Source organism: Salmo salar, chromosome ssa02, assembly GCF_905237065.1.
Source record: "Salmo salar chromosome ssa02, Ssal_v3.1, whole genome shotgun sequence".
NCBI classification, from domain to species: Eukaryota; Metazoa; Chordata; class Actinopteri; order Salmoniformes; family Salmonidae; genus Salmo; species Salmo salar.
In genome coordinates, this window is record NC_059443.1 from 25,358,709 (window position 1) to 25,381,316 (window position 22,608).

At 40.6% G+C, this 22,608-nt stretch overlaps 2 protein-coding genes across 3 annotated transcripts in view; one reads left to right on the forward strand and one right to left on the reverse strand.

The window, feature by feature from the left end:
* Positions 1–1,610: 1,610 nt before the first annotated feature.
* On the reverse strand, positions 1,611–5,239 carry psenen (presenilin enhancer, gamma-secretase subunit). The gene is made up of 4 exons (XM_045701000.1): positions 5,081–5,239; positions 4,581–4,691; positions 2,332–2,436; positions 1,611–2,048 (listed from the first exon to the last, which is right to left on the reverse strand). The coding sequence occupies exons 2-4, from the start codon at positions 4,639–4,641 to the stop codon at positions 1,909–1,911; spliced, it is 306 nt and encodes a 101-aa protein (XP_045556956.1). The 5' UTR covers positions 4,642–4,691; positions 5,081–5,239; the 3' UTR covers positions 1,611–1,908.
* Positions 5,240–6,059: 820 nt separating this feature from the next.
* LOC106577926 (histone-lysine N-methyltransferase 2B) overlaps positions 6,060–22,608 on the forward strand; it is an 86,206-nt gene continuing 69,657 nt past the window's right edge. The window contains exons 1-2 of one of the 2 annotated variants that reach the window (XM_014156395.2): positions 6,060–6,445; positions 18,003–18,081. The gene's annotated coding sequence lies outside the window, so the exon portion shown is untranslated. The remainder of the gene's footprint in view (positions 6,446–18,002; positions 18,082–22,608) is intronic. The other variant, XM_045701009.1, reaches the window with a different exon arrangement.

Here is a 22,608-nt window from a genome sequence, read left to right on the forward strand (position 1 = left end):
GCATGCGGCACGTGTACTGTATCCTGTAACCACGACCAGTTAGCAAGTCGGGAATGTGAGTTTCCTAGTTCCGACTACCACGTAAACGTGGCAATATTCACATGCCAGTGTACGTGTGATAATAGGAATGTTTCCATCTCATGCACCTTTTTAATTAACCTAACATGGTTGTTTTCCTTGACACCTGTTGAGAGCTCTGGTGGAGCCCCTTTTGGTGATTTGGCAATTGGCATTCAACACAGCCAAAAGCGGTAATCTCAATACAGTGTTCTGCCAGACAACAGTTCAGACGCTTCCTTCTACGGATACACTGCATAACGGACTGGACTGCTCAATACTTGCTGTTACAGATTCCTTGAAAAGTTATGAAATATTGCTATTTTATTTTCTGACAGGCTTAAAATTATTATCCATTAGGCCTTTACTGCATAAACTGTGCTTATCCCAGGTTAATAATTGGGCAATGGGAATTTTTATCTTCTACCTCTGCTTATTAAACAGAGGTTGAACAAGGTCACAAACATTGTCAATGTCACACCATGTAAAACATATTTTTCCAAACACTGGAATGTTAAAGATGTTACAATATTTATTTTATAGGTCTACATACTTAAGATTTTTCTGTTACATTGTTTATGTAATGATCTTTTGATCAATGTGAAGCAGGTGTTAAAGCACACTAATCTTCAATCACATTGTCCTTATTTGGAAATTTTTCTATTCAAAGAAAAATTATTCAATATTTTTTATAATTCCGGCATTTCTAGAGATAGAAATCCCAAAGAGAGGGCTGAACAAATCCGTGATTAATGTTGGCCAGTCTCCCCGAACCACTTTGTCCTGGAGAGGAATGGGGGCGTATAAAAACGACCTTATAATAATTAGGTCATTATGACATGCAGGGTGAACATCATGTTCTACAATTACATTGACACCACATCCACAACAATGTCATATAAGCCTCCTGCATGTCACAGGTCTTAGCACTTCCTCGATTGGGTATCTTATGACCATCCATCACACACGTCTGAGTTGTGTTTACATCCACTGCCTCTTGACCCCATTTAGAGCAGAAAGTTGTGTGACTTATACAACCCTGGCACTCAATGGACATGTGTTAAGTACTAGAGCTGGTGGGACGACGTGTCCTTCCTGCCATGGCGTCGGTTGGTAATAGAAGTAGAGTCTTTGAGTACCTAAAAACAGCTTCAACCATGATCCTGAAGAGAGGGGGGTGGTAACATTTGCTACAGAGGCATTGATTTTCATAAGAGATTGGCCTAAGGCGGACCTCATTTAAGGACTTAATCATAATGCTGCAATCATAAAGTACTTTACTGGCTAATATCTCATCACTGTTGGAATTGTTTACACTGTGAGAGTACAAAGGAGACTATGAATACATTATCTGGAATAAGTATGTTGTTATTGTGAGCAGTGTTACTGACTTATTAAACACAAAGCCAATTGGATATTGTTATCCAAAGCTATGCGCATACCATTCATATTATCCATAGGAGCCAAATGTCTAATGAAATGCACACTAGACCACGATCTAGCATATAAGCTCAAAACCTTATTACAGCAAATAAAAAAAGCATACACTTCCATTTAATTTAGAAAGTTTATGAATTTGCCATTTATTTTTGTCATACATACCATTCGCCTGTTTAACCTTCCAAATTTACTCAAACGTGTTGAGCCATCCACACACTAGACACAATTTTGGGAAAAGGTGCAGTGTTCACAGGACATCTTCCCACTCATTAAAGCCCAGAAAAAATTACTATGATTATCCATTGAGATCAACTACACATTTAACTATTTCAAACTGTTAGATTTGTCTTAATTCTGTCATGGTCAAGTTTGATACAGTAGGAAGCTTTCTTGTTTCCCGCCTTGTCCGTCTCAGGGAATGCCAAGTGGAATGGTGAAGGAGAGGTAGTCGCCCACCTCACCCCATTCTGCTCTGAAGTGTTGGAATATGGTTATCCATGTGGTGAGTACTGCAACCCACAGTAGCAACCCCAGCCCTGAACGCTTTACATCTGAAAGAGAGATGTAATTTATTGTAGTCATCTTTGCATAGAAACTGCATACTTTCACTAATACTTACACTAATGTTAAAATAATACAAAGCCAACTTTGTTTTCGCTGGATCATCTTATCTCATCATGGATATTAGGCCTACATCTCATAAGACACACAACCTGTAACATAAATGTATTATTTATCCAGTATGTGGATGAGCCACAACAAACCTGGACAACTAATAATTTGTACAGGAATCTTTAGCTATATTAATTCACAGAACCTTCTCTGTGTACTCACATGTTTTGATCTGGAGTTGTTCAGTATATGTTGGCTTTACAAAGGCCTCTTTGAAAAACCACACCACATTCACCAGCCACAGGAACGGAAGGAATGCAAATCCCCCTGAGAGAGAAAGTCATTACAGTATTACTACACACACACACTTGAAGTCGGAAGTTTACATACACTTAGGTTGTAAAACTTGTTTTTCAACCACTCCACAAATTTCTTGTTAACAAACTATAGTTTTGGCAAGTCAGTAAGGACATCTACTTTGTGCATGACAAGTAATTTTTCCAACAATTGTTTACAGACAGATTATTTAACTTATAATTCACTGTATCACAATTCCAGTGGGTCAGAAGTTTCCATACACTAAGTTGACTGTGCCTTTAAACAGCTTGGAAAATTCCAGAAAATGATATCATGGCTTTAGAAGCTTCTGATTGACTCATGATGTCAATTAGCTTATTGGAGGTGTACCTGTGGAGGTATTTCAAGGCCTACCTTCAAACTCAGTGCCTCTTTGCTTGACATCATGGGAAAATCAAAAGAAATCAGCCAAGACCTCAGAAAATAAATTGTAGACCTCCACAAGTCTGGTTCATCCTTGGGAGAAATGTCCAAACGCCTGAAGGTACCACGTTCATCTGTACAAACAATAGTACACAAGTATAAACACCATGGGACCACGCAGCTGTCATATCGCTCAGGAAGGCGACGCGTTCTGTCTCCTAGAGATGAACGTACTTTGGTGCGAAAGGTGCAAATCAATCCCAGAACAACAGCAAAGGACCTTGTGAAGATGCTGTAGGAAACAGGTACAAAAGTATCTATATCCACAGTAAAACGAGTCCTATAGACATAACCTGAAAGGCCGCTCAGCAAGGAAGAAGCCACTGCTCCAAAGCTGCCGTAAAAAAGCCAGACGAAGGTTTGCAACTGCACATGGGGACAAAGATTGTACTTTTTGGAGAACTGTCCTCTGGTCTGATGAAACAAAAATAGATCTGTTTGGTCATAATGACCATCTTTATGTTTGGAGGAAAAAGGGGGAGGCTTGCAAGCCAAAGAACACCATCCCAACCGTGAAGCACAGGGGTGGCAGCATCATGTTGTGGGGTTGCTTTGCTGCAGGAGGGACTGGTGCACTTCACAAAATAGATGGCATCATAAGGTAGGAAAATTGTGGATATATTGAAGCAACATCTCAAGACATCAGTCAGGAAGTTAAAGCTTGGTCGCAGATGCGCCTCCAAATGGACAATGACCCCAAGCATACTTCCAAAGTTGTGGCAAAATGGATTAAGGACAACAAAGTCAAGGTATTGGAGTGGCCATCACAAAGCCCTGACCTCAAACCTATAGAAAATTTGTGGGCAGAACTGAAAAAGCGTGTACGAGCAAGGAGGCCTACAAACCTGACTCAGTTACACCAGCTCTGTCAGGAGGAATGGGCCAAAATTCACCCAACTTATTGTGGGAAGGTTGTGGAAGGCTACCTGAAACATTTGACCTAAATTAAACAATTTAAAGGCAACGCTACCATATACTAATTGAGTGTATGTAAACTTCTGACCCACTGGGAATGTGATAAAAGAAATAAAAGCTGAAATAAATCACTACTATTTTTCTGACATTTCACATTCTTAAAAAAATAAATAATTGACCTAATACAGGGAATGTTTACTAGGATTATATTTCAGGAATTGTGAAAAACTGAGTTTAAATTTATTTGTCTAAGGTGTATGTATGTAAACTTCAGACTTCATCCAGAGGTACATGTCCAATTGACTCAAATGATGTCAATTAGCCTATCAGAAGTTTCTAAAGCCATGACATCCTTTTCTGGAATTTTCCAAGCTGTTTTAAGGCAGAGTCAACTTAGTGTATGTAAACTTCTGACCCACTGGAATTGTGATACAGTGAATTATAAGTGAAATAATCTGTCTGTAAACAATTGTTGGAAAAATGACTTGTGTCATGCAAAGTAGATGTCCTAAATGACTTGCCAAAACTATAGTTTGTTAACAAGAAATTTGTGGAGTGGTTGAAAAATGATTTTTAATGACTCCAACCTAAGTGTACGTAAACTTCCGACTTCAACTGTGTGTGTGTGTACATACACACAACGTTGTGAAAACATCAATTCACAACACTAACATTGGATAGTTCATTAAAAAATTTTATCTTTGAACCATGCCAGGGGATTTCACGTGGCTTATAATTAGAGCACAACAACACTTGGTAGTTCACTACCAACTTACCTAAATAGTATTTCCTGCAAAGGGTGAGTTTCTCCTCATTGGGAAGGCGCTCTAGGTTCATGTTGATTTCCTGTTATTTCCCCCTTCGTTTTGACAGCTTTTCAAAGAGACCTTGAAGTATGAAGGAAGAGTATAAAAGTGAGAGGGTCTTTTGAAGATCTAGACTGGCACATTTCGGCTTCATGGAAGTGCCCGTCTGTAAAATGAGGGTGCCCCCTACCGATAAGAGTGGAACAAGTCTTGTGTTTCCACCCAACTTTTGCCTGGCTATCTTCCCAGACTACACGATAAAATAACATATTTAAACACCAATTTTGCTTACTATTGAAGTATTTTAAGGGGAAATGTGTAGGCTCGTAGCTAAGTTTTGAAAAAAACAGTCGAAAATACTGCGTGCTGGATGGCTAACAATATATGCTACAATGTTAACAGCAATTGTCCTCTATAGGAACCACTATTACAGAAAAAACAGCATTAATAATATTTTCCGAGGCTTTTACCTGTAATCTTTAATTAAATAGATGTCAAATAGCTCTAAATTGCTTGACAAATTAACGTTAAAAAGCTCAAAACATCAACACAAAAGAGCATTTCAACTCGTTCCTTTCCGCTTCCTGCTCCAGTTTTCTGAAGAGGGGGATGTGACATCCATCCTGCCCCACCGCCAGTTCATTGTGGGTAATGTAGTTCAGATAGCGTAAATAGAAACGTATGTTTTGGCATTTAAATTAAAATATATTTCAAGTGTAATTCACTTATGCTTGTAGTAAATCACCTATGATTTATGACAGTGCAGATTATCTGAATTGCCATGCAAAAGATATGTAAAATATGTGCCTTGCAGTTGCACAATTACTGTTAACCTGCCTGTCTTATTCTGTGAATATGTTCCATCAATGAAGTTTACTACAATATACAACCACAATTCTCCTCTTATCAATGCAAAAAATATAGGCCTAGACTTGTGGATGTTTTCAATTCTTCTTTTCAAATTATGTTTCGAGCTTGATTCAGGTACATTGACTCTCTTTTTTTCAAATTATGTTTAGAGTTTGATTTAAGTGCATTGACTCTCTCTCATGTAAGGAGCGTGCACATAATGTACGTTCATTCAGTATGATCATATCAGAAGACGAGGACATGCCGCTCGGCAACTGAGGAATAGGGACAAGCCTAAACACCTTGTTACAACGGCAGATGGCCATTCACAAAATGTGTATATTTTTTTGCATGAAGGGAAGCTGGGCCTTGTAGTTAATTATCAATAATCGTAATGGCTGTAGTCAAACAATGATCGAGCAATGTGTCCTTTGTTTAATATCAAATGGGTTTATTACTTGCATTACATATTGCATTGCACACACCACTCCTATAAATTCCAATCATCATTTATATAAAGATTTGCAAGTTACCCTGTGAAGCTTTTCTTGGACTTACTTCATTTCCCAGCAGTCTTGCGGGGTCCCCCCTCCCTATCTCGCGCCTTCCCTCTTGTCTCACCTCAAGTTGCTATCGGTGTTGTTTTTGAAGCTATGATGGCGGCAGCGGGATGCGGATCAGCAACCGCGGCTGCCATAGGAGGCCAAGTTGGCACTGCTGCACCCCGAGGTCGCTTCCCTGGTCGGCCTTGGTCGTCTCGCAGCCGCTTGCGTTCTGAGAAGCGTTGGCAACTCGACCGATCAGGGGCAGAAGCTGACGATGTGACTAATGTTGGAGGCCCAAGGCCCTCAAGCCTGGTACTAGCGTTAAACGAGGACCAGTCTCACTTGCGCTTACTTGGGATAGAGTCGAACCACAAGAACTTAGCGGAGGCTGGGTACAGCTCAAGTGGGAGCGAAGAGGTGAGAGCCCAAATCGCTGCTGGAGTTAGTATATTTTTGCTTCTTTTATCAAGTCATTTTGGTTACCTGTGTTGGTGTGTAGTTTTGTGTGTGTGTGTCATGTAGAGTTAGCTCCGTTTCATAATACTTTGCTTTAAGTGTCAACATTAGTTAGCTAACTAGCTAACGTTAGCAGGAGCGACTTCATGAGATGTTCGTCAATAACGCCTGCTAACAAAGGGGAAGGCTAATGTAATATTTGTCTGCATTGGAGCTCTATGGTTAGTTAGACATACGATTTACCACGAATAACTTACACCCACGCTAGCTAGCCAGGTATTTGTCTTAAATGAGTGTTTAGTAGGTTTATGCCTGTATTTGCTGCAGTGAGTAACGAACGTAGCTACATAAATGTTTCTATGAATTCAAGAGGGGGAGGGGCTACGTCAGATACCTACTCTCTATGATAGCTAGCTAACTACCGTTTATGGGGATAATTTCACGTTCCTTTCAAAAACATGGTTTGCAGAGTGTCACCCAGGTCAGTTTTTGTCGCAGTCACTGAGTCAATTAATGTTACGCTTGCTAATGTAACTAGCTTGTTGAAGTCATTGGAGGGAAAACTATAATAACGAAACCCGGTAGTGGGTAAATTTGTCATGATGTGAGATGTTATCTATCGTTACTTGGCCTGCTATTGCAGTCCATTTTCTATTTCAGTACAAGCAAGAGAGGACCACCAAGCATATTAGATATTTCAATTTGACATATAAATGACCTAGGCCTACCTAATGATGTTAAGTATTCATATGTTAATAATCTCACTTGGACCCTAGCTCCACATTCGCCGACAAAATGCTGCTGCCACAATATCGACTTTATTTGCATATTAGCAGGCATGTAGCAGATGTAGTTAGAGTCCCAACCCCTCCCCAGTTCCCAGGCATGCCTGGGTCAATTGCTGCTGGTTTCTTGGTAATGCCTCGCCATCCATGAACAAAACTGCATTACCTGGAGGAGAAGAGAATTTGAAAGAAGTGCTTGGACTGTTTTTTTGAATGATTAACTTAACTAGTTGATGTAATGGCTTGTCCAGTGCACTTGTGTTGGGTTTGTAATGGTATAGTAATGGTATAGTTTGGTGCTCATCCCAATGATGGTAAACATTTGACATGGGAGACCTATTCCAAGAAGGCAGTAACCTATTACACTATACTTGGTAATTTCCATGTAAAATGACCCATGAGCACCAACGTGAAGTTCGTAGGCGCATATCAAATTGGGTGTAAAATGAAAGCTAAGAGTCTATATTTTTGGTAAATGAAGGAACAGATGCATAAGAAAAAAAAACGTATTTCAAAAAATAAATACATTTGGTATTGATTTCTGGCAAAATAGATGGGAAAGGGTCTTTAAAAATAAAAGGTATTAGAAATACATCAAAACACAATGTTGACGTAAAGACCCCCTGCCAACTAATATAAGCAATGTATATTTTGTTTTAGAGTAATGATTTGCCTTTAAGTTGAAGAAACTTTTCCTTGTGCCTTGTAAAATCCCATGTCTTTAAGATATTTTCAAATTTCTCTCCCTCATGTGGAGGGAGGATAACGAAAGTTCACAGAAGTAACAAGTAAATGTAGACCTAGCAATTAGTTCATGTTTTTACCGATAACCCATTTTCGTTGATCAATTATTAAGTAATCATTAATGGAATTACTGCAATTGTCAACAATGGGAAATCATAGTAGTCACAAACCACCATTGAATCACCTGCTACTGTCCTTCCTCCCATTGGCATACTGTTAGTGCACTCGGAAAGTATCCAGCCTTATTCTGAAATGGATCAAATAAAAACATTGTTCTCATCAATCTACACACAATGCCCCATAATGACAAAGCTAAAACAGGTTTTAGAATTTTTAGCAAATTTATAAAAAAAACAGATGCCTTATTTACGTAAGTATTCAGACCCTTTACTATGAGTCTCGAAAATGAGCACAGGTGCATCCTGTTTCCATTGATCATCCTTGAGATGTTTCTACAACCTGATTGGAGTCCACCTGTGGTAAATTCAATTGATTGAACATGATTTGGAAAGGCACACACCTGTCTATGTAAGGTCCCACAGTTAGCAGTGCTTGTCAGAGCAAGGAATTGTCCGTCGAGCTCCGAGACAGGATTGTGTGTGTCGAGGCACAAATCTGGGGAAGGGTACCAAAACATTTCTGCAGCATTGAAAGTACCCAAGAACACAGTGGCCTCCATCATTCTTAAATGGAAGAAGTTCGGAATCCCCAAGACTCTTGTTAGAGATGGCTGCCCGGCCAAACTGAACAATCAGGGGCCTTGGACAGGGAGGCGACCAAGAACCCGATGGTCACTGATTGACAGAGCTCCACCAATCAGGCCTTTATGGTAGAGTGGCCAGATGGAAGCCACACCTCAGTAAAAGGCACATGACAGCCTGCTTGGAGTTTGCCAAAGGGCACCTAAAGAACTCTCTGACCATGAGAAACATGATTGAACTCTGGAGGAATCCTGGCACCATCTCTACAGGGAAGCTTGTTGGTGGCAGTAGCATGCTGTGGGAAGGTTTTTCTTTCAGCGGCAGGGACTGGAAGCCTAGTCAGGATCGAGGCAAAGATGAACGGAGCAAAGTACAGAGAGATCCTTGATGAAAGCCTGCTCTGGAGCGATCAGGACCTCAGACTGGGGTGAAGGTTCACCTTCCAACAGGACAACGACCCTTTCGGTTTCTGTCCCAACGCTCTAACCACTAGGCTAGACAACACAGGAGTGGCTTCGGGAGAAGTCTCTGAATGTCCTGAATGTCCAGCCAGATCCCGGACTTGAACCCGATCGAACATCTCTGGAGAGACCTGAAATATGCTTCAACAAAGTACTGAGTAAAGGGTCTGAATACTTATGTAAATGTAATATTTCAGTTTATTTTTAATACATTTGCAAAAATGTATTAAACCTGTTTTTGCTTTGTCATTATGGGGTATTGTGTGTAGATTGAAGGGGGGAGTGATACATTTTAGAATAAGACTGTAACATATTTTTTGTTGTTGGAAAAAGTCAAGGAGTCTGGATTTTTTGGTCGTTCTAGACCAGCCTGATTTGGCCCTAACATAGACGTCCATGATTGGTTCAGATTTGGTCCGATCACCAATCCTAGACGCCTGTGTTTCACAAGTTTGCACAGTACAGTGAAGCACAGCTGGGTACAGTAAAGACAAGAGTATAGTTCATTACGCGTTAATGCAGAATTCTGCGTTTTTCACTCAGAAAAAGAGAACTCCTAAGATACTCTATCTTACTGCGTTTTGTAAGCACAGATCTAAAATGCTTCTTACAGTAACTTCTGCTCAGCATCAGAATTTTTTTTTGTGCTTCAGTTGCACTTCTCCACTTTTCTCGGTGTAGCCTACTTTTCTCCAGTAAAATGCAAGATTAATTTCATGCAACAGATTAGGAAATGTAGCTGGCTACGCTCTTTCTATGATGAACAATAGAAATATGATGGCCATGCATCGTTTTTGCAAAAAATACCTTGCTTTTTTTCATTTTAAACTAATTTACTTGTGTGGCAGCTAGCCAAATAGTGTTGCACTTCTGTTGTCATCTGATGTAAATGAAGCTATTTTCTGCTGAATGTGTTGTACTAATGTATTCTCTGTAAAGGAGAACTATAGTTGCACATCCCTGATCACTCTATTGAAACAAAACACTGTCTTTCAACATAAAACACATGGGAGATGGTTTAAAACGCAGATTTTGATTTCTGAACTCTAATGCGACCCCTGGTACAGTAAAGTTTGGTACAGTAGAGTCTACTGTACTGAATAGGGATCTTAACAGTTAACCGTTAATTGGTTAGCCGCCGAAAATACATTTGACCGCTCATGCTTATCAGTCTATAGTTTAATTTTGCATAATTTAGGGGAATTAAATTGGCCGTGTGTATTTTCGTTGGTTGTCATGTATCTTATCTGTCACACGCGCACAGCTTACAGAGAATAGCCTATCACCTGTCAGAGAGCAGCTCCTCAAAAGATGGTACTGGAGTGAAACGTGCTTTTATATATAACTTTTTATTTCCCAATCTCAACTCATAATTTAAGCTCGCCTCCCATTCCCCATTTGAGTACATATGCTACAGTCAGGCTAGCAGTGCATCACCCACCACTTTGCAGTGAGCTTTAGGCAGTATAATTGTTTGAAACCTGAAAGTTTTACTTGACTTCAAATAATGAGGCATGTCTTATCTTGCTTCAAGGTAGCCCATAAAAACGTAGGCAATTATTTTATATAAACTCTTATGCCATTAACTTTAATTTTGCTACTGTTCTATTGGTTTTCTTATCAACTTTCTTTTGTTGTCTAGAAACCCAAAGGCACAATCCTAGTCATATTAGCAACTCATCCTAATTGTTGCTGTTAGATTTCCCATCTTTTTGTGTAACAGATTTTAATCCCTGTCACACATGAAACCACTCGCATTAGGTGCACTGTTTTGGAACTGTGTTTTCCCGCATAATGCATTTTGGCAAATGTTTGAAAATTACATTTTATTTCCTGCTTCATTACATGCGTTGCATGTTCCATAATAGGCTATAGCCTTTTCACTGTAAGACAATGGGCTTGCTATTGTTGCATGTTTGCATGTAGAGTCTTAATGAAAAATGGCCGCTCCTTTTCTATGTATAGTATTTTCGGTTGATCACGCAATTTTACTGTTTGGTAAAATGTAGCTGTTTTATTGACCGGTTAATGAGGGTAGGTTAGTCGGCAGCAGAATTGACCGAAATTTGCATCCCTAGTAGTGAACTGTGCTGTACTGTTTAAAAAAAACAACAGCATGAACAATGTTTATTTATTTTATTTCACCTTTATTTAACCAGGTAGGCAAGTTGAGAACAAGTTCTAATTTACAATTGCGACCTGGCCAAGATAAAGCAAAGCAGTTCGACACATACAACAACACAGAGTTACACATGGAGTAAAACAAACAGTCAATAATACAGTAGAAAGATAAGTCTATATACAATGTGAGCAAATGAGGTGAGATAAGGGAGGTAAAGGCAAAAAAGGCCATGGTAGCAAAGTAAATACAATCTAGCAAGTAAAACACTGGAATGGTAGATTTGCAGTGGAAGAAAGTGCAAAGTAGAAATAATGGGGTGTAAAGGAGTAAAATAAATAAATAAATAAATACAGAAGGGGAAGAGGTAGTTGTATGGGCTAAATTATAGATGGGCTATGTTCAGGTGCAGTGATCTGTGAGCTGCTCTGACAGCTGGTGCTTAAAGCTAGTGAGGGAGATAAGTGTTTCCAGTTTCAGAGATTTTTGTAGTTCGTTCCAGTCATTGGCAGCGGAGAAGTGGAAGGAGAGACGGCCAAAGGAGGAATTGGCTTTGTGGGTGACCAGAGAGATATACCTGCTGGAGCGCATGCTACAGGTGGGTGCTGCAATGGTGACCAGTGAGTGGAGATAAGGGGGGACTTTACCTAGCAGGGTCTTGTAGATGACCTGGAGCCAGTGGGTTTGGCGACGAGTATGAAGCGAGGGCCAGCCAACGAGAGCATACAGGTCGCAGTGGTGGGTAGTATATGGGGCTTTGGTGACAAAACGGATGGCACTGTGATAGACTGCATCCAGTTTATTGAGTAGGGTATTGGAGGCTATTTTGTAAATTACATCGCCGAAGTCGAGGATCGGTAGGATGGTCAGTTTTACGAGGGTATGTTTGGCACCATGAGTGAAGAATGCTTTGATGCGAAATAGGAAGCCAATTCTAGATTTAACTTTGGATGTGAGTCTGGAAGGAGAGCTTACAGTCTAACCAGACACCTAGGTATTTGTAGTTGTCCACATATTCTAAGTAAGAACCGTCCAGAGTAGTGACGCTGCACGGGCGGGCAGGTGCAGGCAGCAATCGGTTGAAGAGCATTGGAAGGAGAGTTGTATGGCATTGAAGCTCGTCTGGAGGGGTTGTTAACACAGTGTCCAAAGAAGGGCCAGAAGTATACAGAATGGTGTCGTCTGCGTAGAGGTGGATCAGAGACTCACCAGCAGCAAGAGCGACATCATTGATGTATACAGAGAAAAGAGTTGGCCCAAGAATTGAACCCTGTGGCACCCCCATAGAGACTACCAGTGGCCCGGACAACAGGCCATCCGATTTGACATATTGAACTCAATCAGAGAAGTAGTTGGTGAACCAGGCGAGGCAATCATTTGAGAAACCGAGGCTATTGAGTCTGCCGATGAGAATGTGGTGATTGACGGAGTCAAAAGCTTTGGCCAGGTCAATGAATACGGCAGCACAGTATTGTTTCTTATCGATGGCGGTTACGATATCGTTTAGGACCTTGAGCGTGGCTGAGGTGCACCCATGACCAGCTCTGAAACCAGATTGCATAGCGGAGAAGGTGCGGTGGGTTTCGAAATGGTCGGTAATCTGTTTGTTGACTTGGCTTTCGAAGACCTTAGAAAGGCAGGGTAGGATAGATATAGGTCTGTAGCAGTTTGGGTCAAGAGTGTCCCCTCCTTTGAAGAGGGGGATGACAGCAGCTGCTTTCCAATCTTTTGGAATCTCAGACGACACGAGAGGGGTTGCAACAGTTTCGGGCAGATCATTTTAGAATGAAAGGGTCCAGATTGTCTAGCCCGGCTGATTTGTAGGGGTCCAGATTTTGCAGCTCTTTCAGAACATCAGCTGACTGGATTTGGGAGAAGGAGAAATGGGGAAGGCTTGGGCGAGTAGCTGTGGGGGGTGCAGTGCTGTTGACCGCGGTAGGGGTAGCCAGGTGGAACGCATGGCCAGCCGTAGAAAAATGCTTATTGAAATTCTCAATTATAGTGAATTTATCAGAGGTGACAGAGTTTCCTATCCTCAGTGCAGTGGGCAGCTGGGAGGAGGTGTTCTTATTCTCCATGCACTTTACAGTGTCCCAGAACTTTTTTGAGTTTGTGTTACAGGAAGCAAATTTCTGTTTGAAAAAGCTAGCCTTGGCTTTTCTAACTGCCTGTGTATATTGGTTTCTAACTTCCCTGAATAGTTGCATATCACGGGGGCTGTTCGATGCTAATGCAGAAAGCCACAGGATGTTTTTGTGTTGGTTAAGGGCAGTCAGGTCTGGAGAAGAACCAAGGGCTATATCTGTTCTTGGTTCTAAATTTCTTGAATGGGGCATAGTTATTTAAGATGGTGAGGAAGGCATTTAAAAAAAATAACCAGGCATCCTCTACTGACGGGATGAGGTCAATATCCTCCCATGATACCCAGGCCAGGTCGATTAGAAAGGCTTGCTCACTGAAATGTTTCAGGGAGTAATTGGCAGTGATGAGGGGAGGTCGTTTGACCGCTGACCCTTTACGGATGCAGGCAATGAGGCAGTGATCGCTGAGATCTTGGTTGAAACCTGCAGAGGTGTATTTAGATGGCAAGTTGGTTAGGATGATATCTATGAGGGTGCCCGTGTTTACGGTTTTGGGGTGGTACCTGGTAGGGTCATTGATAATATGTGTGAGATTGAGGGCATCAAGCTTAGATTGTAGGATGGCTGGGGTGTTAACATGTCCCAGTTTAGGTCACCTAGCAGCACGAACTCTGAAGATAGATTGGGGGCAATCAGTTCACATATGGTGTCCAGAGCACAGCTAGGGGCAGAGGGTGGTCTATAGCAGGCGGCAACGGTGAGAGACTTGTTTTTAGAGAGATGGATTTTTAAAAGTAGAAGTTCAAATTGTTTGGGTACAGACCTGGATTGTAGGACAGAACTCTGCAGGCCATCTCTGCAATAGGTTGCAACACCGCCCGCTTTGGCCGTTCTATCTTGTCTGAAAATGTTGTCATTAGGGATGAAGATTTCAGTGTTTTTGGTGGACTTCCTAAGCCAGGATTAAGACACGGCTAGGACATCTGGGTTGACAGAGTGTGCTAAAGCAGTGAATAAAACAAACTTAGGGAGGAGGCTTCTAATGTTAACCTCTCTGGGCTAGGCGGGACGTAATCGTCCCACCTACGCAACAGCCAATGTAATCCCGTGGCGCGATTTTCAAATACCTTAGAAATGCTATTACTTCAATTTCTCAAACATATGACTATTTTACACCATTTTAAAGACAAGGCTCTCGTTAATCTAACCACACTGTCCGATTTCAAAAAGGCTTTACAACGAAAGCAAAACATTAGATTATGTCAGCAGAGTACCCAGCCAGAAATAATCAGACACCCATTTTTCAAGCTAGCATATAATGTCACATAAACCCAGAAGACAGCTAAATGCAGCACTAACCTTTGATCTTCATCAGATGACACTCCTAGGACATTATGTTATACAATACATGCATGTTTTGTTCAATCAAGTTCATATTTATATCAAAAACCAGCTTTTTACATTAGCATGTGACGTTCAGAACTAGCATACCCCCGCAAACCTCCGGTGAATTTACTAAATTACTCATGATAAACGTTCACAAAAAACATAACAATTATTTTAAGAATTATAGATACAGAACTCCTTTGTGCAATCGAGGTGTCCGATTTTAAAATAGCTTTTCGGTGAAAGCACATTTTGCAATATTCTCAGTAGATAGCCCAGCCATCACGGCTAGCTATTTAGACACCCACCAAGTTTAGCCCTGACCAAAGTCAGATTTACTATTACAAAAGTTTGATTACCTTTGATGTTCTTCGTCAGAATGCACTCCCAGGACTGCTACTTCAATAACAAATGTTGGTTTGGTCCAAAATAATCCATCGTTATATCCAAATAGCGGCGTTTTGTTCGTGCGTTCCAAGACACTATCCGAAGTGTAAATAAGGGTCACGAGCATGGCGCAATTCGTGACAAAAAATGTCTAAATATTCCATTACCGTACTTCGAAGCATGTCAACCGCTGTTTAAAATCCATTTTATGCCATTTTTCTCGTAAAAAAGCGATAATATTCCGACCGGGAATCTGCGTTTAGGTAAACAGAGGAAAGAAAACAAAGCATTCGGTCGACGCGGGCATGCGCCTGAGTCTCACAGTACTGTAACCAGCCACTACCCAAAAGCGCTACTTTTTTTCAGCCAGAGCCTGCAAAGCCACGATTCAGCTTTTTGCCGCCTTCTGAGAGCCTATGGGTGCCGTAGGAAGTGTCACGTTATAGCAGAGATCCTCAGTCTTCAATAAACAGAGGCAAGAAGAACGACACCTTGTCAGACAGGCCACTTCCTGCATGAAATCTTCTCAGGTTTTTGCCTGCCATATGAGTTCTGTGATACTCACAGACACCATTCAAACAGTTTTAGATACTTTAGGGTGTTTTCTGTCCAAAGCCAATAATTATATGCATATTCTAGTTACTGGGCAGGAGTAGTAACCAGATTAAATCGGGTACGTTTTTTTATCCAGCCGTGTCAATACTGCCCCCTAGCCCTAACAGGTTAACATGCATGAAACCAAGGATATTACGGTTACAGAAGTCATCAAAAGAGAGCGCCTGGGGAATAGGAGTGGAGCTAGGCACTGCAGGGCCTGGATTCACCTCTACATCACCAGAGGAACAGAGGAGGAGTAGGATAAGGGTACTGCTAAAAGCTATGAGAATTGGTTGTTTATGATGTCCGGAATAGAGAGTAAAAGGAGCAGGTTTCTGGGGGCGATAAAATAGCTTCAAGGTATAATGTACAGACAAAGGTATGGTAGGATGTGAATACAGTGGATGTAAACCTATGCATTGAGTGATGAGAGAGATATTGTCTCTAGAAACATCATTGAAACCAGAAGATGTCATAGCATGTGTGGGTGGTGGAATTGAAAGGTTGGATAAGGTATAATGAGCAGGGCTAGAAGCTCTACAGTGAAATAAGCCAATAAACACTAACCAGAACAGCAATGAACAAGGCATATTGACATTAAGGAGAGGCATGCATAGCCGAGTGATCATAAATGTCCAAGTGAGATTCAGATAGCTAGCCGGGCCATAGGTAGCAAGCTGGCAGAAGATGGAGGGAGGTCTGTTTTTAGCCACCTCGTGCGTTTCCGTCTGTAGATTAGTGGGGTTCCGTGTGGTAGGGGGGACCAGTCCAACTGGCAAAATAGTTATAGTTATAGTGGCCCAAGAAAATTGTCCAATATACCTATTAAGATAGCAGCCGATAAGACAAGCTAACGATTAGCGGGCCGCAGATGGCCGTTCAGGTTACGTCGCGACGGAGGGGCCAGTTGGATAACTCCCTCGGGCAGATAACGTCGGTAGTCCAGTTGTGAAGGCCCGATGGGGCTCCACATCGGCAGTAAAACGGGTCCGTGATTGTAGCCCAGGAGTGGCTGATGGAACTCTTCAGCTGGAATAATTGATGTTAGCTCCGGGACCGACGTTAGCCAATAGTCACTCGGGTAGCAGCTAGCTAGCTGCAAGATCCAGGTGTAAATGGCCAGAGCCTGCGATAGAAATCCGGGGATATGGAGAGAAAATAGGTCTGGTATGCTCTGGTCTGAGTCGCGCTGTACAAAACTAGCGATAGCTTTTCGAGCTAAGGGATAGCTGATGACCGCCAACCGTGGCTAGCTGAACTCCAACTTTAGCCAGTGAACTGGCCAACCTCTGGCCAACCTCTGGCTAACCTCTGGCTAGCTTCTGTTGTGGATTTCAGATTTGAGGTAAATAATACTTAATTATTTTATTAAATACCCTACATAGAAGTCTGATTGGTTCAGATTTCATCCGGACCAACCAAATTTGGTCATGAGATCATGAGAATAATGGCCAGTGTGTAGAATAATACCCATATATGCAAAGTATGATATTGCATATTTTTACCTTTGTGTACCTAATTCAGGACACCATGAGTGACATTCATATCCATAATTATGCATTTGTGTAGTACAGATCAGGGACTGATTAGGTAGTTCTGCTATCATAGTTCTCATTACCGGTTGTAAATTCACTTCACATTGTGTATTCAATAACCAAAATAGATTTTCAAAGTCAAGGTGTCATGTCATAGCTGACACTCCATTCTTTCTGCAAACATCTTTGAAGTTTTTGGGAAATGCAGTTGTATAAACAGAGGGAGATTTTACTGTTACCAAATTTAGCATCTGCACATTTCTTCCAGTAAATGTATTTTTGTGAAATTTTCTGTGTAAATTGTTCAAAGTAGTCCTTGTGCATAGAGTTGTATGGTTTGTTCTACATTGAAATCAATGTTTTTTGTTTTGAATACATTTGAATGTAAAAAATAAAGTTTCAGCATAATTACATTACCAGGGAATTATCTACTCACTACATGTTAAACAATATCATTTTTGATTGCCATGCTACTGTTCTCCCTCAAGGTTGGGATATAAAAAAAATACTTATGTAGTCAACAGTACCAGTACTAGCTATCTATTGCATAAGCCTAGTTGTGTTCAGGTGTGTTAGGTTGTTACTGTTGTCAAAGCTTTTAGGCCTAATTGTTGCATGTAAACTACTATTCATCAATTTCAAATACATATTCGTTTTCAAACTGTTGTGAGGTTATGGAAAATTGTGAAATAGTCGGAAAAAGAATGATGGGTGTCCAAAGTTAATAATCTGTCCTTGCCTTTCAGGGAGATGATTTCACAGGATTTGAATCTGATCGTAAAGGATATAAAGGCCCCGTACGGTCCAGACATAATCCCTCCAAAAGTAAGTACTAGCTTATTCTAAACCTATTCCCATCTCTTGCCACCTATCTATTATTCTTGGGCGAAATTGAGATTTTCATACCGTTATTCTGCCATCCCAGGATTTACGGTATAACTGGTATAGCACAGAAGGGGCTCAAAACGCAAAAAAGGCCCATTGGCAGTCTGTTACCAGATTTCCAACAAAATTAGCACAATTAGCTAAATGCTAACGAGCGCAAACGAACAAACTAGAGGTAGACCGATTTATGATTTCTCAATGCCGATGCCGATTTATTGGAGGGCCAAAAAACGCCGATGCCGATTTAATCGGCCATTTTTAAATGTTTTATTTATTTATATATATATTTAGCGGTCGGCCGATTAATTAGGGCCGATTTGAAGTTTTCATAACAATCGGAAATCGGTATTTTTGGACGCCGATTTGGCCGATTTATTATTATTTTTCCAGACCTTTATTTAACTAGGCAAGTCAGTTAAGAACACATTCTTATTTTCAATGACGGCCTAGGAACGGTGGGTTAACTGCCTTGTTCAGGGGCAGAATGACATTTTCACCTTGTCAGCTCAGCGATTCAATCTTGCAACCTTACGGTTAACTAGTCCAACGCTCTAACCACCTGCTTTACATTGCACTCCACGAGGAGCCTGCCTGTTACGCGAATGCAGTAAGAAGCCAAGGTAAGTTGCTAGCTAGCATTAAACTTATCTTATAAAAAACAATCAATCAATCATAATCACTAGTTAACTACACATGGTTGATGATATTACTAGTTTATCTAGCCTGTCCTGCGTTGCCTATAATCACTTAGGTACACGTTGCTCCAACCATAAACATCAATGCCTTTCTTAAAATCAATACACAAGTATATATTTTTAAACCTGCATATTTAGTTAATATTGCCTGCTAACATGAATTTCTTTTAACTAGGGAAAATGTGTCACTTCTCTTGCAAACAGAGTCAGGGTATATGCAGCAGTTTGGGCCGCCTGGCTCATTGCGAACTAATTTGCCTGAATTTTACGTAATTATGACATAACATTGAAGGTTGTGCAATGTAACAGGAATATTTAGACTTAGGGATAAAATACGGAACGGTTCTGTATTTCACTGACAGGAAAAACGTTTTGTTTTCGAGGTGATAGTTTCCGGATTCGACCATATTAATGACCCAAGGCTCGTATTTCTGTGTGTTATTATGTTATAATTAAGTCTATGATTTGATAGAGCAGTCTGACTGAGCGGTGGTAGGCAGCAGCAGGCTCGTAAGCGTTCATTCAAACAGCACTTTTGTGCATTTGCCAGCAGCCCTTCGCAATGCATTGCGCTGTTTGACTTCAAGCCTGTCAACTCCCAAGATTAGGCTGGTGTAACCGTTGTGAAATGGCTAGCTAGTTAGCCGGGTGCGCACTAATAGCGTTTCAAACGTCACTCGCTCTGAGACTTGGAGTAGTTGTTTCCCCTTGCATGGGTAACGCTGCTTCGAGGGTGGCTGTTGTCGATGTGTTCCTGGTTCGAGCCCAGGTAGGAGCGAGGAGAGGGACGGAAGCTATACTGTTACACTGGCAACACTAAAGTGCCTATAAGACCATCCAATAGTCAAAGGTATATGAAATACAAATTGTATAGAGAGAAATAGTCCTATAATTCTTATAATAGCTACAACCTAAAACTTCTTACCTGGGAATATTGAAGACTCATGTTAAAACCTCTCTAGGGTAGGTGGGACGAAATCGTCCCGCACTATTCAACTGCCAGTGACACATCAGAGCGCCAAATTTAAAGCCACAAAATGTCATAATTCAAAGTTCTCAAACATAGGACTATTTTACACCATTTGAAAGATATGACTCTCGTTAATCTAACCACATTGTCCGATTTCAAAAAGGCTTTACAGCGAAAGCAAAACATTAGATTATGTTAGGAGAGTACATAGCCAGAAATAACCACACAGCCATTTTTCAAGCAAGCATATATGTCACAAAAACCAAAAACACAGCTAAATGCAGCACTAACCTTTGGTGATCTTCATCAGATGACACTCCTAGGACATATGTTATACATTACATGCATGTTTTGTTCAATCAAGTTCATATTTATATCAAAAAACAGCTTTTTACATTAGCATGTGATGTTCAGAACTAGCAACTAGCATACACACCGCAAACTTCCGGTGAATTTACTTAATTACTCACGATTAACATTCACAAAATACATAACAATTATTTTAAGAATTAAAGATACAGAACTCCTTTATGCAATCGCGGGGTCAGATTTTAAAATAGCTTTTCGGCGAAAGCACATTTTGCAATATTCTGAGTGGATAGCCTGGCCATCACGGCTAGCTAATTTGACACCCACCAAGTTTGGCCTTCACCAAACTCAGATTTACTATAAGAAAAATTGGATTACCTTTGCTGTTCTTCGTCAGAATGCACTCCCAGGACTTCTACTTCAACAATAAATGTTGTTTTGTTTCGAAATAATCCATAGTTATATTGAAATAGCTCCGTTTTGTTCGTGCGTTGAGGTCAGTAACCCAAGGGTGACGCGCAGGCACATTTCGTGACCAAAAAATTCAAAATATTCCATTACTGTACTTCGAAGCATGTCAAACGCTGTTTAAAATCAATTTTTGTGCGATTTTTCTCGTAAAATAGCGATAATATTCCAACCGGGCGACGTTGTATTCATTCAAAGAGAGAAAGAAAAACATGGAGTCCTCTCGTGCACGCGCGCTCCAGTGTCAGCGTTCCCTGCCTGACCACTCACAAAAACTCCTGCTGTTTTTTGCCCAGAGACTGCAGAGCTCTCATTCCACTTTCTGGCGCCTTCTGAGAGCCGATGGAAGCCTTAGAAAATGTCACGTTACAGCAGAGACATTTTTGATAGAGATGCCCTAGAAGGACAACAAATTGTCAGACAGGGCACTTCCTGCATGGAATCTTCTCAGGTTTTGGCTTGCCATATGAGTTCTGTTATACTCAGACACCATTCAAACAGTTTTAGAAACTTTAGTGTTTTCTATCCAAATCTACTAATTATATGCATATTCTCATTTCTGGGTAAGAGTAGTAACCAGTTTAAATCGGGTACGTTTTTTATCCGGCCATGAAAATATTGCCCCCTAGCCCCAACAGGTTAAAAGGAACCACCAGCTTTCATATGTTCTCATGTTCTGAGCAAGGAACTTAAACGTTAGCTTTCTTACATTGCACATATTGCACTTTTACTTTCTTCTCCAACACTTTATTTTTGCATTATTTAAACCAAATTGAACATGTTTCATTATTTATTTGAGGCTAAATTGATTTTATTGATGTATTATATTAAGTTAAAATAAGTGTTCATTCAGTATTGTTGTAATTGTCATTATTACACACACACCAAAAAATTGGCCGATTTAATCGGTAGCGGCTTTTTTGGTCCTCCAATAATCGGTATCGGCGTTGAAAAATCATAATCGGTCGACCTCTACTTCATATTTACAAGCACGGTGGTGGCTGCATCATGTTATGGGTTTGCTTGTCATCAGCAACTACTAGTGAGTTTTTAAGGACAAAAAGAAACAGAATAGATCTAAGCACAAGCAAAATCCTACAGGAAAACCTTGTTTGGTGTGCTTTCCAACAGCCAATGGAAGACAAGTTCACCTTTCAGCAAGACGATGACCTACAACACAATGATGCATACATGCATGCATACATACATACATAAATACATACATGCATGCATGCATGCAGTTGAAGTCTGAAGTTTACATACTTGGAGTCATTAACTTGTTTTTCAACCACTCCACAAATGTCTTGTTAACGTCTGTGGGCTACATGGGACGCACAGCCAGTGAAATATCAGGGCGGCAAATTCAAAACAACAAAATGTCATAATTCTACTTTTTACTATTTTACACCATTTTAAAGATAAACTTCTCGTTAATCTAACCACGTCGTCCGATTTCAAAAAGGCTTTACAGCGAAAGCAAAACATTAGATTATGTTATGAGAGTACATAGACAAAAATAATCACACAGCCATTTCCCAAGCAAGGACATGTGTCAATAAAACCCAAAACACAGCTAAATGAAGCACTAACCTTTGACGATCTTCATCAGATGACACTCCTAGGACATTATGTTACACAATACATGTATGTTTTGCTCGATAAAGTTCATATTTATATCCAAAACAGCATTTTACATTGGTGCGTGATGTTCAGAGAATGTATTCCCACCAAAACGCCTGGTGAATGTCCACATCAATTTACAAAAATACTCATCATAAACGTTGACAAAATATATAACAATTATTTAAAGAATTATAGATAGACTACTCCTGGATGCAACCGCTGTGTCAGCTTTTAAAATAGCTTTACGGAGAAAACATATTTTCAATATTCTGAGTACATAGCTCGCCATCACAGCAAGCTATACAGACACCCGCCAAGTTCGGGGCCACCTAAACTCAGAATTAGTATTAGAAATATTGTCTTACCTTTGCTGATCTTCGTCAGAATGCACTCCCAGGACTG

What these genes read in the sequence shown, in the direction of transcription:
- psenen (XM_045701000.1), bottom strand. Translation starts at nt 4,641, where the DNA reads ATGAACCTAGAGCGCCTTCCCAATGAGGAGAAACTCACCCTTTGCAGG. An exon ending in TTGCAGGAAATACTATTTAG is followed by an intron (nt 2,437 to 4,580) that starts GTAAGTTGGTAG and finishes TTTCTCTCTCAG; the next exon opens with GGGGATTTGCATTCCTTCCG. An exon ending in ACAACTCCAGATCAAAACAT is followed by an intron (nt 2,049 to 2,331) that starts GTGAGTACACAG and finishes TCTCTCTTTCAG; the next exon opens with ATGTAAAGCGTTCAGGGCTG.